This window comes from Vulpes lagopus, chromosome 13, assembly GCF_018345385.1.
Source record: "Vulpes lagopus strain Blue_001 chromosome 13, ASM1834538v1, whole genome shotgun sequence".
Lineage (NCBI taxonomy): Eukaryota > Metazoa > Chordata > Mammalia > Carnivora > Canidae > Vulpes > Vulpes lagopus.
In genome coordinates, this window is record NC_054836.1 from 613,764 (window position 1) to 630,344 (window position 16,581).

The following is a 16,581-nucleotide window of genomic DNA, read 5'->3' on the forward strand; positions in this document are numbered from 1 at the left end:
GGGATCGAGTCCCACGTCAGGCTCCCTGCATGGAGCCTGCTTCTCCCTCTGCCTGCGTCTCTGCCTTCCTGCCTCTCTCTCTCTTTCTCTCTCTCTCTCTCTCTCTGTGTCTCTCATGAATAAATAAAGAAAATCTTAAAAAAAAAAAAAAAAGTGTTTGCCAGAGGTTGTAATTGGAGAAGCAGCTGACTATAACATTTGGGGGGTGGGGGGCCATGGGCTGTTCTACAGCCTAATTATGTTTGTGGTTATATGTTCTTATACATATGCCACATCTTACAGAATTGTACACTAAAAACAGTGAATTAAGCAGTAAAATGCATTTAACAAAATTCAAGAAACACAAATAAGAGGTATCTGCAGGTTAAAAAAGGATATGTAATTCAAATTGAGATCTGTAAAATAAGAGACTCAGATACATGAAAGGACAGAAATCATATACTTTGACATAACATTTTTTTTTAAAAAATGAGGATTGTTCATGAAAATGTGATAATCATGAGAAATAAGTAAAAGGTATCTCCTAGTTTTAACCCTACTGAATACTAACATGTTCACTTACAGCTAAAAGGAATTATTGCAATAAAAGGATTAAAACTGAAAAATATTTCACTAATATAAGTAGGAACAAAAATTAAAAAAAAACAAAAATAGGAAAATACGGTTAGTAGACTGCATAATCAGGAGAAAAGTATGAAATTAGCAAACAACTGCATTATTTAAATGCCTCTATATCAAGCACACAAAATAAAACTGCTACAATAGTACAACTCAGTAATAACTTGTATTAATGATTTGTTAGAAAGAAAACTGAATCACAGCACTTTATTAATAAAGTACATAAGAAACATCACACTAATCAGCCAAATGCAAAATAACTTTGACAATGCTAAGAAGTAGCTGATAAGACTTTAAATGCAATGAGGTAGAAAATCAACTGTAATCCCTAAAACTGTATTTCATATAAAAGAAAACACCAGGGAAATGGAGAATAAACAGAAGAATAAAATATGTAACAAATGTCTAAATGAAGAATATTGATTAGAAAAGTAAAACTAGGGGATTCCTGCATGGCTCAGTGGTTTAGTGCCTGCCTTTGGCTCAGAGAGTGATTCTGGAGTCCTTCCTGGGATTGAGTCCCACATCAGGCTCCCTGCGTGGAGCCTGCTTCTCCCTATGCCTGTGTCTCTGCCTCTCCCTCTCTCTCTCTCTGCGTTTCTCATGAATGAAAAAAATAAATTACTTAAAAAAGAAAAGAAAAGAAAAACTGAAATGTAACAATATTCTTTCTTTCACTATCAGACCCATTTCACTAATAAAGCCCCCACCTCCCTCCTGTTACATTCTCTCCTTAGTCCCTAACTTAGGTACAACAACTAAAATGAAAATTTCACTATCTATAACAGAATATTGGATATGACAGAAAAAACATTCAATGAACTTGAAGGCAGATCAATAGAAATTAATTGGAAAATTTCACTCAGCCAAAAACCAAAATAAAATAGAAGAAAATGGAACAATACCTCAGAGACCTATGGGACAATATCAAAAAGCTTAACATACAAATATACATGTAACTGATATCCTGAAAGGAGAAAAGAATAATCATATGGTAGAAAAAAATTCCAAGAAACACATCCAATAATTTCCTTAATTTGATGAAAAACACTGACTCACAGATACAAGAAGCTCAGTAATATACATAGAAAAATTCAAAGAAAAGTCATACACAGGCACAGGACAGTCCAGTCCAGTAATTGATAGAACAAGGAGAAATAAAATCAGTACGAACACAGAAGACCTGAAAACACAATCATACAAGTTTAAACAATTAACATTGACAGACCGCCAGATCTGACAATTACTAAAAATACATTTCTGTCAAGTACACATGGAAGGTTCAGGAAAGGAAACCACATGGTGACCTATTAAGTCCTAATAAATCTCAAAAAAACTGCAATCTTGCAGAAATCACAAATCAGTAACAATAACATATTTAGACATATCCCTAATATTAACTCTCCCCAATGTTGTTAATTCTTTAATCTTACATTTAAATGCATCCCTTCTCTTCATTCCTTTACAACAAATGTATTCTTTTTTTATAAAATGGAATATTTTTAAAAATCACAATTACTTTTGTTATTGATAGTTTACAGCAATTGTATTTACCTTCGCCACTCATTATTAATAGCCTCATGTAAATTTTTAGGACTGTGGTCAAGTTTGAAAAATTTCTATTAAGTTTCTTTCTTATATATAAGATACAAGATTTCTGGGATCCCTGGGTGGCGCCTGCCTTTGGCCCAGGGCACGATCCTGGAGACCTGGGATCGAGTCCCACGTCGGGCTCCCGGTGCATGGAGCCTGCTTCTCCCTCTGCCTATGTCTCTGACTCTCTCTCTCTCTCTCTGTGTGACTATCATAAATAAAAAATAAAAAATAAAAAATAATTATAAAAAAAAAATAAGATACAAGATTTCTAACAATTGTCCTTGAAGTAGCTTCAGATTTCTAGTTTTAGTACCTATTTTCATCCACTAAGTATATATACCCCATGCTCGGTGTTGACAGTATATATTCATGCCCTGGTACAACTTTTGACTCCATACTTTTCTTCCATGCTACCCAGTGAGTTGGAATGTCCCTGCAAACACTTCTACAGAACTGGTATATCCCAGCTATAAATGGCAGTAACTGCAAATCACACAAATATATCCCACTAAACCTATTGTACAAGTCAACTACCCCTTAACTACATATTGCAAAAATGTTCTCAGCCATTCCAATGCCACTTGATGAGACAGGAAATGTGATGGAGGGGGGATGTCAAAATGGAAAGAGACAGCAATCTTTAACCATGTTAGGTTAAAACATCCCACTTGTGTAAATTTTACAAATATGAAAATGTAAATTCATTTCTAAAACTCCGAACATGGTCTTAGGCTTGGTCAAGTAAAGTTTTTGAAGCTTGAGTTTCACTAACTGCAAAATAACTCTATCTTTAGTCAATGAGATTATGGTACATTATTTTCACTGAAACCTATGACACTAGGTAAATTCCTTGTCCAAAAACATGTTGTTAATGATAGCAATATCTTTACCACAATAACCAGCATTTACTGAAGGCTTAAAATTCATTAAGTAAGCGCTTTACATTTAATCTTCATTGCATTTTTATGAAGTAGGTTCTATTATAATTCCTAGCTTATAAATGAAAAAAATAAGGCATAGACAGGTAAAATCACTTCCCCAATCACATAGCTAGTAAATGGTGGATCTGTGCTTCAATCCAGCCAGCCTGTCTCCAGGGCTTCCATTCCATTTCAGGATGCTAAACTGCTACTGAAGAAAGTTTGCGACCATGGCCTGTGATTTTGAGTTTAAGTGTACTGGGGAAAGGGGGACAGAGTGAGTAGAAGAAAGGAAATGCAGATTAAATTTTAAAAAAACTGAATTTATTTCACTTTAGTGCAGTAGTTGTGAAATTGATTTTAGGTAGTATAAAAGTCAGTCACTGTTAACCAAATGCAAAACTGACTAGGCTAAAATTAAAAACCTTCTACTCCTATTTCAGGACTATGACTTCCATAATCAAAATATCAAAATGCCACAACATACTCCTTGAAAAACATTTTTTCTCACCCAACATTCAATCCTCAAACCACTAAAAAAGTCGACCCAGCAACCCTAGTCTTTCCAAGTGACCAATACTTTCTTGGTTATTAAATCTAACAGATAATTTTTCAGACCTTAGACTGGGTATCTAGCAGCAACATAATGCTTTGGTTAAGAGCCAAGCCAATGAAAATTCAAATAACAGCTCAGCCACTACAAGTAAAAGAGGGAACATATGTAAAGCACTTAGGAGAGTGCTTACCAAAGAGCGACTTATGTAAGAGTTACTGATACTACTCCTTGAAACTTACCTTATTAAATATACTAAAGACACCACTCTCTCCTGTTTTTTCTCCTACACCTCTGGATCATCTATCTCTTATTCATGCTATCTTCTTGACATCCTTCAACAAATCTCATTTTATTCTTTGGCCCAAATGTCCCTGAGTAGGAACTCTTTTGACTTCCAGAACCCCAAATCTATTTGCCTATGGGACACTGGCACCTGGATCCCTTCAAAAACCTCTGTAAGATAAACAGAACTCATCATCTTTCTTCCTAAACACATGCTTATTATCTTCCCAGGGTTGTTAGGACTTAAAAACATGTAAATTTCCTGAACTCTTTACCTCTTTAATTGTTTTCCAAGACCTGCTGCTTCTTATATTCTATCAGTTCCAAGCAGAATGTCTAGATTCTAACACCAAGTCAACTACTTATTAACTGTATCTCAGGCCACTTAACCTTTTGGAAATGCAGTATCCTCACAGTCAAAGAACAACAGGACCCAAGTTATAGGGTCTTGTGATGATTAAATGAGTTGATATATGCAAAGCACTTAAAATACTACCTAACTCATAGAAAGAGCTCAATGTTAACTTTTGTTATTATTATTACATTACTATTTTGTCTGTCTCCTTCCCATCATCTCCTCTTGACTCTGGTTCAGACCAGCATCACCTCTAAACTAAGATTACTGCAACTATCTTTTACCTAATTAAACATACTTCCTCTAATCTTGCCCTTTCTGATATATTCTTCACCCAGAAGGCAGAGTAATTTGAACACAGAGTGAATCATGTCTTCATCCTGCTTAAAATCTATGAAGGGTCTCCCGTAGTGTTTAGGATAACATCCAAATTCTTCAACATGCACATGAGGATTGCTTATACCCAAATTGGAAGGTATAATCTTAGTTATCTTTTAAGTTCCAGCTCCACTTTCCTGACCTAACTAGTCAGAACCAAAGGTTCTCTCCACTTTCCTAGCTAGTCAGAACCAAAGTGTTCACATACCACAATTCTAAAACCAATTCATTAATTATAATTAGAGAAGGTAACCTGTCCACCTAAAAGAATTCAGTCCCCTTTAGCTCAAGGACCGTATTATCTTTGTACCCTCAAAACTTACTACAGTGTATCACAAAGAATCCAATGTTTGCTAAATGAATGCTAAATAAGAATAACAGCATCAAAATAATCACAAACAGGGCAGCCCGGGTGGCTCAGCGGTTTAGTGCCACCTTCAGCCCAGGGCCTGATTCTGGAGACCTGGGATCGAGTCCCACGCCAGGCTTCCTGCATGGAGCCTGCTTCTCCCTCTGCCTCTCTCTCTCTCTCTCTCTCTCTGTCTCATGAAAAAAATAAATTAAAAATCTTAAAAAAATAGTCACAAACATTATGACACATGTAAAACTATACCTAAAACAACTCTTACAAATAAGCTCAACCTAAAAAATGAACATTTCTTTTGGAAGGAAAAAAAGCATTCGGAGTTATGAAAATTCTTACCTGGATGTATTTCTTGCTATAATCACAACCTGGTTGTAGAGACTTGAAATCTACTTTATTTAATTCACCTAGCAGCTCAACCTCAGGTACTCCATTCACTTCTTTTATTAATTCAAGTGGCATATCAGATCTGCTTCAAAATATTGTCGAAGGCAAATTCAATTAGGAAGTTGACTGCCTGCTGCTGAAAACACAAAGACCAGTGTTTTACCCAAAGTGTAGTCAATAATTTTAAGCTTTTTTTGACTTCGTTTTGCTTTTCCTTTCCTTTGAATTCATTAGTAATCCCCGTTGGGGTGGAGTGGATTATTCTACAATTTTATTATAAGGATCAATACACGTATTTCCCCTAAGACATCGAAACTCAGGCCTTTCCTATTTAGTTTCTTTTTAAAGAAGTCCCTCTAAACGCCAGTTTCAGAGTCTGTGAAAACTACACTAACAATGTCTTTTTACCAAAACCGTGCTTTAAAGTGTACAAGTTACTGGGGAAGGGAAGGGGGACAGAAACGTATAGGTTTTCTTTTTTAATCTCTTTGGCAGTCGTAATATTGTGTGCTCAAATTGGGCACCAGAGGCTTATGACTCCAAAGTATACCCGTGGCCTCCTCCCTCCAGCCTCTGTACAACCGAAAGGACTGCCGAACTGATACTAACCTGTGCTTTGCAGGTTCAGTCTTACTTCTCAAACCTTTTGGGCGGGACACGCACTAGTGTCGAAATTAAAATTTAATGTGTGCGCACCACCCTTCCGCAAGACAGCTGAGCTCCACGAGGGCGGGACTGGGACTAACTCAAGTCAGCTGCTCCCAAAGCACCCAGCAAGACACTGAACACGGCAGGCTCACGCTAAAGACAGGGTCTTTCTGCAATTACTACACATTTTGATCTAAGCTAAACCAGTCTCCTTATCATACCTGTTCACAACCCGAGTCCCTTTGCACCCCTGCAACGAACTCCAAACCGACTTAGAGATTCACTTACCCCAGCTCTAGAGAAAAACAAGGAAGTTTGGAAGGGCGCGCCCGTGACGTCACACGCACGCTGGCGGCCCAGGCCCCGCGCATGCGTACACGGTCTCCAGGGCTAAATTTACCGCTCCCGGGCCCGCGGAGGGCGAACTGCGTGCCGATTGCCAGGCCCAAGGGAACCTGGAAATTCCACGCCGTACGGAGACGGTGCGGGCCAGGAGCAGGACCCGGCCGTGGTACAGCCGCCGCTCGGGACCCGCGCTGCTCCCCTTAGCCCCGCGTCCTGTCAATCTCCCGCGGTCCCGGCTGTAGACCCGGGCCGGGAAGCTGGGACAGTCCGCTGGGAGATTCATAAATCCTGCAACCAGTAAAAAGCCTTTTTGAAAACCGCGGCGGAATTTGAGATTAGGAGCGCCTGTGGGCAGGGCACTTCCGGTAACTCCGGGTTTTCTACCTCAGAAGCAATCACCCCAACGAAGATTTTACAAAGAAATCATTCCATCCATGAGTAATGCTATTTTTAGATAGGTTGGCTTAGCCTCGTTGGTCTACAGGGCTATGGCTCCGGGGTGTAATTAATAAGACGTATTAGTAAATGAATCTTTGGCTCATTGCTATTTCTGGTCATTTGATGAAGGTGAAACCACCTCAATGCAAAGACAGGATGTAATAATTACATAAAGATTTCCAAGGCTAATTTGGACTAAAATATCTGCTGTGGATACTTGTTTGCAGGAGGAAATAGCTATGTTTGAAGTAACTACTTTTTTTTTTTTTTTTTAGCAGGAAGCATTCTGTTACCGCCTTCTCTTTCCCCTCACACCTCTGAATTCCCAGGCCATGCACAAACCAGCGGGGACCAGAGGCGAGCTGAGCTGAGCTGAGCTGAGCTGAGCTGCCCACTTCAAGGAAACAATCCCAAGGAGGGCCTAGATCCTCTCGTTCTTTACCCTGGCCTCGCCCGACTCAGAAATACTACGCCTTCTCCCTAAGTGAAGTCCACGTTGGCTCTGGATTCTGGCCGCTTTCATTTCCCCACCTGTCATTAGTTATGTATCTTCTCTCACCATATTTTCAGCTTCTCTTTATACTTTCCCATTGGTATTTAAATGTTTCTTCCACAGCCTAAGCTTATTAAGGGCAGGAAGAACTGTTTACTGCTAAACGCTTAGAGCCTGCGCGGTGGCAGGCATATCGTAGGAGCTAGTAGGAGCTGTGTATTTGTTGAATGAGTAAATGCTCAGGAGAGTATGTTCCTCTTTGCTCACCTTTGGCTTCCACCTCTCCATCTTGGCGCCATCCCCACACCATTATTACACTGAAACTGCCTTTACCAAGATCACTGAAGACCTCTTTGTTGCTAAGCCAAAAGGGCACTCTTCACTCTCTTTACTATTTCTTATTCATTTTTCTAAAACGCATTTTCATTTTGTTGCCACGTGTTTAGTTTGATTCTTTTCCTATATCAACGGAATCTTTTAAAGTTTTTCTCCTCCTCTAGTTAGGCTGTAAATGTCCATATTCTATTCTGATGAAGATATTGTAACTGCTTTTTTGGTTGTGATTTTTCTCAGCTTCTCTACAACCTAAATGCTTCATGTACATCCAAGTAACTTCCAATCTTGTTTCTCGCTCACTATTTCCCACTTAGTGGCAGAGCTGGGTGGATGCCTGTGACTCCAGAGCTGATACTGCTTTCTCTCACATTAGTAACTAGTTGTTCTATAAACAAAGAAAATTGAATGTGATTATCCGATACAACTTAAGTTCAATCAGAGAAAAAAGAGTGGATCAACTAGATAAGGCCCTGAAGTCATATATTAAAACAATTATTACTGTTTTTCTACGTGTTGTATTAAAACAGCATAAAAAGCTCCAAGACTGAAAAAATAAAATCCAAGACTAATAATGTATTATCTATTACAAGACGCCATTTTTTAAAGTGCAGTGAAGAAATTTTTTATACAAAAACTACTGTTAACTTGAAAATAAGAACCACAGTGAGAGGCAAATAAGTATTTTATTTGGGGATCAAAGAATTGCAATTCACAGAGCACAGAACCAGGTAGAAACTCAAAAAGTGTCCAGGGTGAAAGCAAGGGTTTTGATGAGGAAATGAAAGGGAGCCCATTACATGAGTTGAAAAGGGAAAAATGTTTTCTGTAGGTGTTAGGTTATCCTAGGTTATACATTGATTGACTACTAATTCTATCTTCAGGAAAGTTCAGGTCTTGTAATCAGGATATCTGTTCTCAAGCAGTTGCTTAGAACAATTGCTGTTTTGCCCAGTCCAAAGTTTATGGCCCAGTTCAAAGATAGATAAAGCAGTTTCTCTGCAGTGGCCACTCTGGCTCTATTTCTTTTTTTTTTTTTTAATTGTTTATTTATTTATGATAGTCACAGAGAGAGAGAGAAGCAGAGACATAGGCAGAGGGAGAAGCAGGCTCTATGCACTGAGAGCCCGATGTGGGATTCGATCCCGGGTCTCCAGGATCGCGCCCTGGGCCAAAGGCAGGCGCTAAACCACTGCGCCACCCAGGGATCCCTCTGGCTCTATTTCTAAATGGCTACAGTCATGTCAGTTTTTCATACTACAATATGAAATCCTCGATTTTTAAAAAGTTAAAATGACAGTCTCATTAGTAAAAAGTGGGTAAGTATTTTTATTAATAAAAGCATATACATAAAGATATGGTGCTGTTTATAAATAATTGTGCAGAGATAAAAGGAATTAAACTGCAAATGTCTGGGACTTCTGTAATGGAGACCGAACTCCTGTTCACGACACAGTAGGGCAGTAAGTTGAGAGGCAAGATGTTGGGGTAAGGAAAGCAACTTTATTTGGAAAGCCAGCAAACAGAGGAGATGCTGGACTGTGATCCCAAACAACCATCTCCCCTGGCATGAAATTCAGACTTGTGTTAGCAAAAGGAGAAAGTAGGGAAGGAATTTGGAGTCAAAAGGTAACGGACCTCTGTAGACATCCCAGGAAGGTTGTGTAACTTCTGTCTTTGGTCTCTTGATCTTTGTATAAAGGAATCTCATGATGCCATTTCTTAAACATAGCAAAGTCATTTCTATTACATTTCCTTATCTCCTTGGATGAGGTAGATTTGGGGTAAAAAGCAGTTTTTACAAATCTTAGCTGTAACATGCCCATATGCAGGGCTAAGCAGAAATTCTCAGCTTTAGGTCACAGCAGCAAAAGAAACAGAAGCACTATGGAGTCAGATATGCTAAGTTGCTCTCTGATACACTTCTCTCTTGTTAGCATTTTCACATTGCTCTTTACTATTTAGTTTTTAACCGGAAACTTTGAATTGAATTTTCTGGTCACCCAGCACTTCAAATTTATTTTCTTGGCAATAATTGCTGCATCATTAACCTCTTCCTATTGCGATTTACTGTCTTTCTCCAAGCTGTTGTCAGCATGCTGCATCCCTATAGTTTGACAATATCATCTTCTATTGTTTTCTGAGATTCTGTAGCAGATTTCCTAGCTAGGCTACACTGGTTAGAGTTCATTTCCTTGTAATCTAAGAGCATTTTGGTCCAATCCTATTGAATGTCTAGATCAATTTATAAAATCCTATTTCAATGAAGCATCAAATTTTTATATTGTTATATATTTGAAACAAGATAATTCAAACACAAATTTATAGCAAATTTATGTTTAAATTATAAATTTAAATGATGAGGTTTGTAATCAGTGCATATTAGGAAGGTAGCATAACAGGGAATTCAAGTGTGCAAAGCAAGGTCTGAACTAAGCAAGAAGGGCCAAGATTTTCACATGAAGAGGAAAGGGTCATTCATCTGTTTTGGATCATGCCATGTGGCATCTAGTGACTTATAGTACATAAAAGGGTTAAGATAGGCTGACTCAACAGGGATAGCCTTCTGTTGAGTTATACCAATGATATATGTTGACTTGGAAAAAACCCTGCATTTACAAAAATTAACATAAGTATTAATTGAGAAAAAGTTTCTCTGAGAAGCAGGCTTATAGAATAAAACCAAGACTTGCAGGTGCCAATGTAGGGGAAAAATGATGTTGCCTAAGAATATGGTTGGTTTTTCAGGTTTCTCTGTAGAGGTGGGAAAGAGAAAATGAAGAGAAGCTATCAAAAGGCTAGAAGGTGTGTATTCTCTGATGCTTGTTCTGTCTTCCATTCACCGATTCCAAAAAAAAAAAAAAGAAATAAAAGAAAAAAGTCTTTACTGAAGTTCCTGAGCTCACAGTAAGGAAGCAAGGAACTTGGTTTATGTTCAGATTGATTCAAGTATAATTGAGGCAGAACACACAGAAGGGAGATGAAGAAAAATAAGAGAAAAAGACCTGTTGGAAATTAACAGACATGAGGATAAATAAGATCTTTCAACTTCTTAACACTATAAAAGTAGGGGTCTATCTCTAGAGTTTAAAGTAACTCTTTTATACATACCCTTTATTTTATACCATGAGGATATGTCCTGGAAAATCCTGCAATAACACTCACATGTAGAACCTTATTTCTATGTAATCTTAGAATAAAAAATTGCATTGATGACTTGTTCATTTTGGAAAGTCAGTGGTCTTAAAGTTGGAAAGCACCATAGCAGGTAGATACTTATTAGCCTGATATTTTTCTCTTTTTTGAGTGACCCAAAATAGGCACACTTTTAAAACCTTTATAATGAAAGATTTTAAGTAATGGAAAATTGATAAGGATGTTGCCTATTTTTTAAATTCATCATGGTTATTTGAAATAATTGAGAACCATTTGCTTTAGATTCAAAATGCATTTTTAACACAAAAAGACATTTTGTAACTTTGTCAGATCCCCTATTAAATAGAATCTGCACTTATTCATTACACTCATACATTTTTTTCAGGAATCAAAAAGTCAACATCACAGAGTTCTCTTGATAATACTGAGGGTATTTTATTCATTTTTCACCTGTGTACAACAGCGAGACTTTCTATGGCTAAATGACAGTGTATCCTTTCTTCCCACAACTTGCTCATCAAAGATTATGTGTTAGAATGATAGGGTTGTAGCTACTGTATTAATTAGAGGATAAAATAACATTTGTGTTGGCCCTGCTTTTATCTAGTTCTCAATAGTAAAAAATTAGTCCAAGACATCTTTCCTATGATTAGAGCAGAATAGAAATGATTACCATATAATCACATTTGAAAAACTTCAGCTTAATTAGGGTACATTCAACCCAGAGTGCAGTGTCAGGGTCTGGCACAGCCAAAGCAATAAAACAGATGGAGAAAAACAAATACTCTGCCATTCCTACTTATTTTCTTATTAAGATGGTATAAATGGGTCCAAGGTCTAGAGGCATGTTTGTTATACAGTCTTGTAAGTGTGTTAGAATTTTTTTAAAAATATAGAAAGGAAATACATGGTTTTTTTTTTTTGTTTTGTCATTTATATCTATTAAGAGTTTTTTATGTGCTTCAAGTAATCTGCTAATTCTATTCATATTAGACTTCGAAATGCTAAAATATTAACCTTGATCAGTCTTATCCCTCATTTTTCCTTATCTTATAAAAGCCTCTTTTTTTCCATTTATGCCTGATTTTCTTTATGTCAAATTGTCTATTCCTCCATCAGAAAAAAATCCTATCTTCTCTACTACAGTTATAGATTCAGGAAGGAGCATGTAACCCAATGCAACCCAAGGAGAGATGAAGGGATATTTGCTGGGGACTACTGGGAGAGGGTTTTTTTTTTTTTTTTCTGTTTCTCCATGGAGATAACATGACACATAGCCTCCTGTCTTCCTGGACCAAGTGAGGACACCTGTAGACCAGTAACTCCTAGCATCCATTCCATGACCAAAAAGAAACCAAATTCGAGGTGAAGCCAGTCTATGGTGACTCTGCAGAATGTCAGATTTTTTTTTTTTTAATGCAGACTGGATAGTAGTGTTAAGCCCTTGAATATACTAACTCTGAAACCTGACATATCTCTGAATTTCTAGTCATATGAGCTAGCACATTTCCTTATTGTTTAAATTGTTTTGAATTTTCAGTTTTCTGTTACTAGCTGTCAAAACAGCCTTGTTTCAGGTGAACGGAGGGAATTCATAGGTACAAGACATATAACATCACTAGTAGTCTTCACTTAGCAAAATCCAATACTAAATGAGAGAATGAGAAAATAGACTCTAAGAATTCTGATTTTAACTTCTTATCCACCCACCATCCTACAACACCTTGACATTCTATCAGTGAATCACTCCCTTTCCACTCTCAAAGCATATAGTTATATGTTTATGGTTTCCCAATTTATATCTTCAACTCTTGATATGTTTCCAAAATTTTTTTTTCCCATGAATTCTAGACTTGTGTTTTTTTTTTTTTAAGATTTTATTTATTTGATACAGTGAGAGAGATCCCAGAAGGAGAGGAACAGGAAGGAACAGGCTTCCCACTGAACAGAAAGCCCAACCCCAGGGAGGTCATTCCAGGACCTTGAAACCATGACCCCAGCCAAAGTCAGACCCTTAACAGCCACCCAGTGCCTTGTTTTAAATGTGTGTGTGTGTGTGTGTGTGTGTGTGTGTGTGTGTGTGTTTTAACCACAGAAAAAATAATCTGCCTTCCACCACCTTCACCTTTGTATTTAAATATCCTCCTCAAACTCTCTGCTAAACAGAAATTGCCTTGAGCACAGATGTGACCTTCAGAGTAGGAGAGCAGCTGGCTTCAGGCCACCCCACAGGTCTACTACCAGGCCTACCATTGGCTGAAGCCAACCAGAAGCCAAAGGATATGGGATAGCAAGAATGTCTGTACATGTCAGCCTTCTCAAGCAGAGAGCAGGTCAAAGAAAGATGGCAAGAAGGTCTAGAAGGGCAAAGAGGATATATGGCATGCCCTTCTAGGAATTTTTATTCTACTTTTTGAAGACTAATTAAAACTATCTATTTTCAGGATATGGATTAGGAGGTAAAGCATTTACCATTTAGGGATTACTGAATAAAAAAGAACAAGTCCAGACAGTGAATGCCTCAAGGCAAAGCAAGCCTAATTCAAACTATTTGTTTTTTGAGGGTGAATAAGCAATCTGGGAGAAAACAGGAACCAAGACACTTTTCAGGACATAACTGGGATTTGTGATAAATTGTTAATCTAATTCCAGTTTCATAGGATCCTTTGGTAAATAACAGTTACCTATTACAAAAATTTAGCACTATTGTAAATCCTGGAAAGCCTGTTTTAAAAAGTCATAAAATATTAATGTAAGGTTAAAATATTAAAATTATAAGACTCTTACCAAAAATTTTACATGAGATAATTTCTATTAGCCTCTATAAACTTCACAATTTTCTAGCTTTCCCCAGAATAAAATAGTAAATACACACTATAGCTAGAGTAACAATTGTAGATTGGTGGTTTAAGCATTTTCCAATTATAATTGTGTAATATTCAGATTATATATTATATTCAAATAGCTCCAAGTTTTAATAGGACTTTCCAAGTTATCTTTGGCATATCCCCCATTTTTTAATGTAAGCAAATGGAGGGGAGCAAAATTTGCCACTCCAAAATGTGTCTCTTTGGCATGTGGTTATTTGGCTGCTTATTTTTAAGAAACAGAAAGCTCAGGGAAAAACTTCCTCCTCTCTAATTGCCTAAAAGAATTCAGATAGAGGACCTGTTCCAAGAAATGAGATATTACCATAAATAACCACAGTATAATATGAACTAGATGTGATAGAGAGGAATTTAGCAAAATCTGTTAAAATCCCTTTGTATGTCCCATTCTTTCAGAATGGCCCAGCAAACATTTGATTACCAAACAGTACTCTTTTTCATCTTCCTCTAATTGCTTTCCTTCCCTTTGAAGTCCTGAACCCCTACACCTTGTCCTTAGTTTAGAAGACACTGGTCATCTGGGTGGCTCAATTAGTTAAGCATCTGCCTTTGGCCTAGGTCATGGTCCTGGGGTCCTGGGATCAAGCCCCAATATCAGGCTCTTTGCTCAGTGGGGAGCCTGCTTCTCCCCCTGCCTGTAGTTCCTTCTACTCAATGCTTACTCTCTCTCTCTCTCTCTGTCAAATAAATAAAATCTTTGAGGAAAGAAAAAAGAGACATATATACCTCACTTTGCCTTACTGTCTTTGGAATCTCTCATGTTTATGTGTATTCTCATACATTCATAATTAAATTTTATTTTCTCCTGTTAATCTGTCTTTTGTCAATTTAATTCTTAGACCAGTCAAAAGAATCTTGAATTGTAGAGGAAAATTTTTCCTTTCCAACACAAACATAAAAACAGCAGCCATTTAAGTTGGAGTGTAAATATCCACTTTTTTCGTGGAATCATCTGTACTATGTCTGCACCTTGATATTTGCATTCTGTGGCGATGACTACCACAGAGATGAAAAACATGGGTACTACCAAATATGTAAAATCCCCCAAATAACCTAAATCAAAAGTTTAAAAAGGTCCCTGTGAATTAGGACTATTAGATAATAAAATATCTAATGATATTCTTCAGATCTTTGCACCATGAATTATGTATAAGGTGTAATCGGGTCCCTCTTCTATTATGGCCTTTATAAGCTGCCTCATCTTTTTTTTATATATTTACTTATTTGAAAGAGAGAGAGAGAGCACGAGCAGGGGAAGCAGCAGAAGGAGGATAAGCAGTCTCTCACTGAGCAGAGACTGAAATGGAGTTCAGTTCCAGGACCTTGAGATAATGATCTGAGCTGAAAGCTGATGCTTAACCCACTGAGCCATCCAGGTACCCCCCTCCCCATTTTTTTAAAGATGCTGCCTTATCTTTTAAATACATATGGGAAAAAATTCTGCAAGTGATAAATTCCTTCACAAAATATACCACTAAGACAAACCTCCAAATTTCTAGAAAAGATAAATCTACAAGATACTACATTATCTTCTTAGAAATGTTTAATCTAGGCCACAGAAAAAAACAGGTTTCAAATCAGTAATTGCAGAAGGTCTGAGCAAGGACATTGGATGAAGGTGGCTAACAAAACATAACTCTCTCCAACCCAAATCACTTTTAAATGGCCATATATATTACAAAATAATAAATCTAAAGTAGTGATGGAAACATAGAATATCTTTTATCAATAAGTCATGTAATTTGAGGAATCCATTAAATGCAGAAAACAGAAAAAAGAGACTCATGTAAACCACAGCCCCAAAGACTTAAGACAAGGATTGAGCAGCAGATGTGAAATGGTACCAAAGGATGCTTCAAGCCCAGAGCAACACATTCAAACAGTTGGAGAGACCTCCAGAGAAGGGATTATTTGGGTGAATTCATGTGGAATAGTTGGACAGAGTCCTCTCCTTCCCTGGCCATCAACTACATTTGCCCTTGAGGCAGAGTGGCAAGGGTGAATGCCTACATCATTGAAGCCAGACATAATCTTAGAAATTTCTGGCATAGTTAACCAGCATTTTGCTCCCACAGTCTCCTAAGGCCAGCTCTTATGTTAGAATGTACATCCACAGTTAGGCAAAACAAATCAAAAATATGAGGAGATAGCAAAAATATCACCAAAATTTTGAGGAAAATATGCTTTATTAATATGTCACTAAATCCAATTTTATAAGAAATTAATATTGTAGAGAACAAATAGACTTTAAAAGAAGTGTAGTTAACATCATCAAAGTGAGTCAAGATGTTACAAAAATTTCAGAAATAATAAAGGGACTTATAGATCTAGAATATTAGAAATTATATTATAATTTATAATTGGTAATTTATATTACCAATATAAAATAATTGGTATAGCAATATTTGGTAAACATGAAATACTTAATGTGTAAATATTAGCACATTATTGCAAGGGCAATGAGCCAAATATAAAAATATAAAATCAAAATATGTCTCAAAAGAAAAAGAAAACACAATATTCCAAAATCTATGGGATGCAGCAAAAGCAGATGTTAGAGTGAAATTTATGCTATAAATGCTTGTAATGAGAAAAAAGTTCAAATAACACTGCAAAAATTTGCACCAATAAAATTTAAAGGCTAAATGAAATGGATAATTGGGAGGGAATAAATTACCCAAATTCACTCTAGAGTGATAGGAACTGAATTAATAAACAACTATAGATGAAATGAAGAGATAGTAAAAAATCCACTCTTAAAAAATACACAATGGAGACATTTCATTTTAAGCTGGAGGAGAAACAAAATCTCTGTCCATTTCTA

The 16,581-nt window shown here is 37.0% G+C and overlaps 1 protein-coding gene across 8 annotated transcripts in view; it reads right to left on the reverse strand.

Annotated features, from left to right (window-relative positions):
• POT1 (protection of telomeres 1) overlaps window positions 1–6,440 on the reverse strand; it is an 80,503-nt gene extending 74,063 nt beyond the window's left edge. For 3 of the 8 annotated variants that reach the window (XM_041728044.1, XM_041728045.1, XM_041728043.1), the window contains exon 1: window positions 5,409–5,547. Coding sequence is in view for 5 of the 8 variants with exons in the window: in XM_041728038.1 (XP_041583972.1) it covers window positions 5,409–5,531 (123 nt within the window). In the remaining 3 variants the exon portion in view is untranslated. Of the gene's footprint in view, window positions 1–5,408; window positions 5,593–6,065; window positions 6,287–6,325 lie in introns of those variants that run through there. The other 5 variants (XM_041728038.1, XM_041728041.1, XM_041728039.1 and 2 more) reach the window with 5 other exon arrangements.
• Window positions 6,441–16,581: the final 10,141 nt, after the last annotated feature.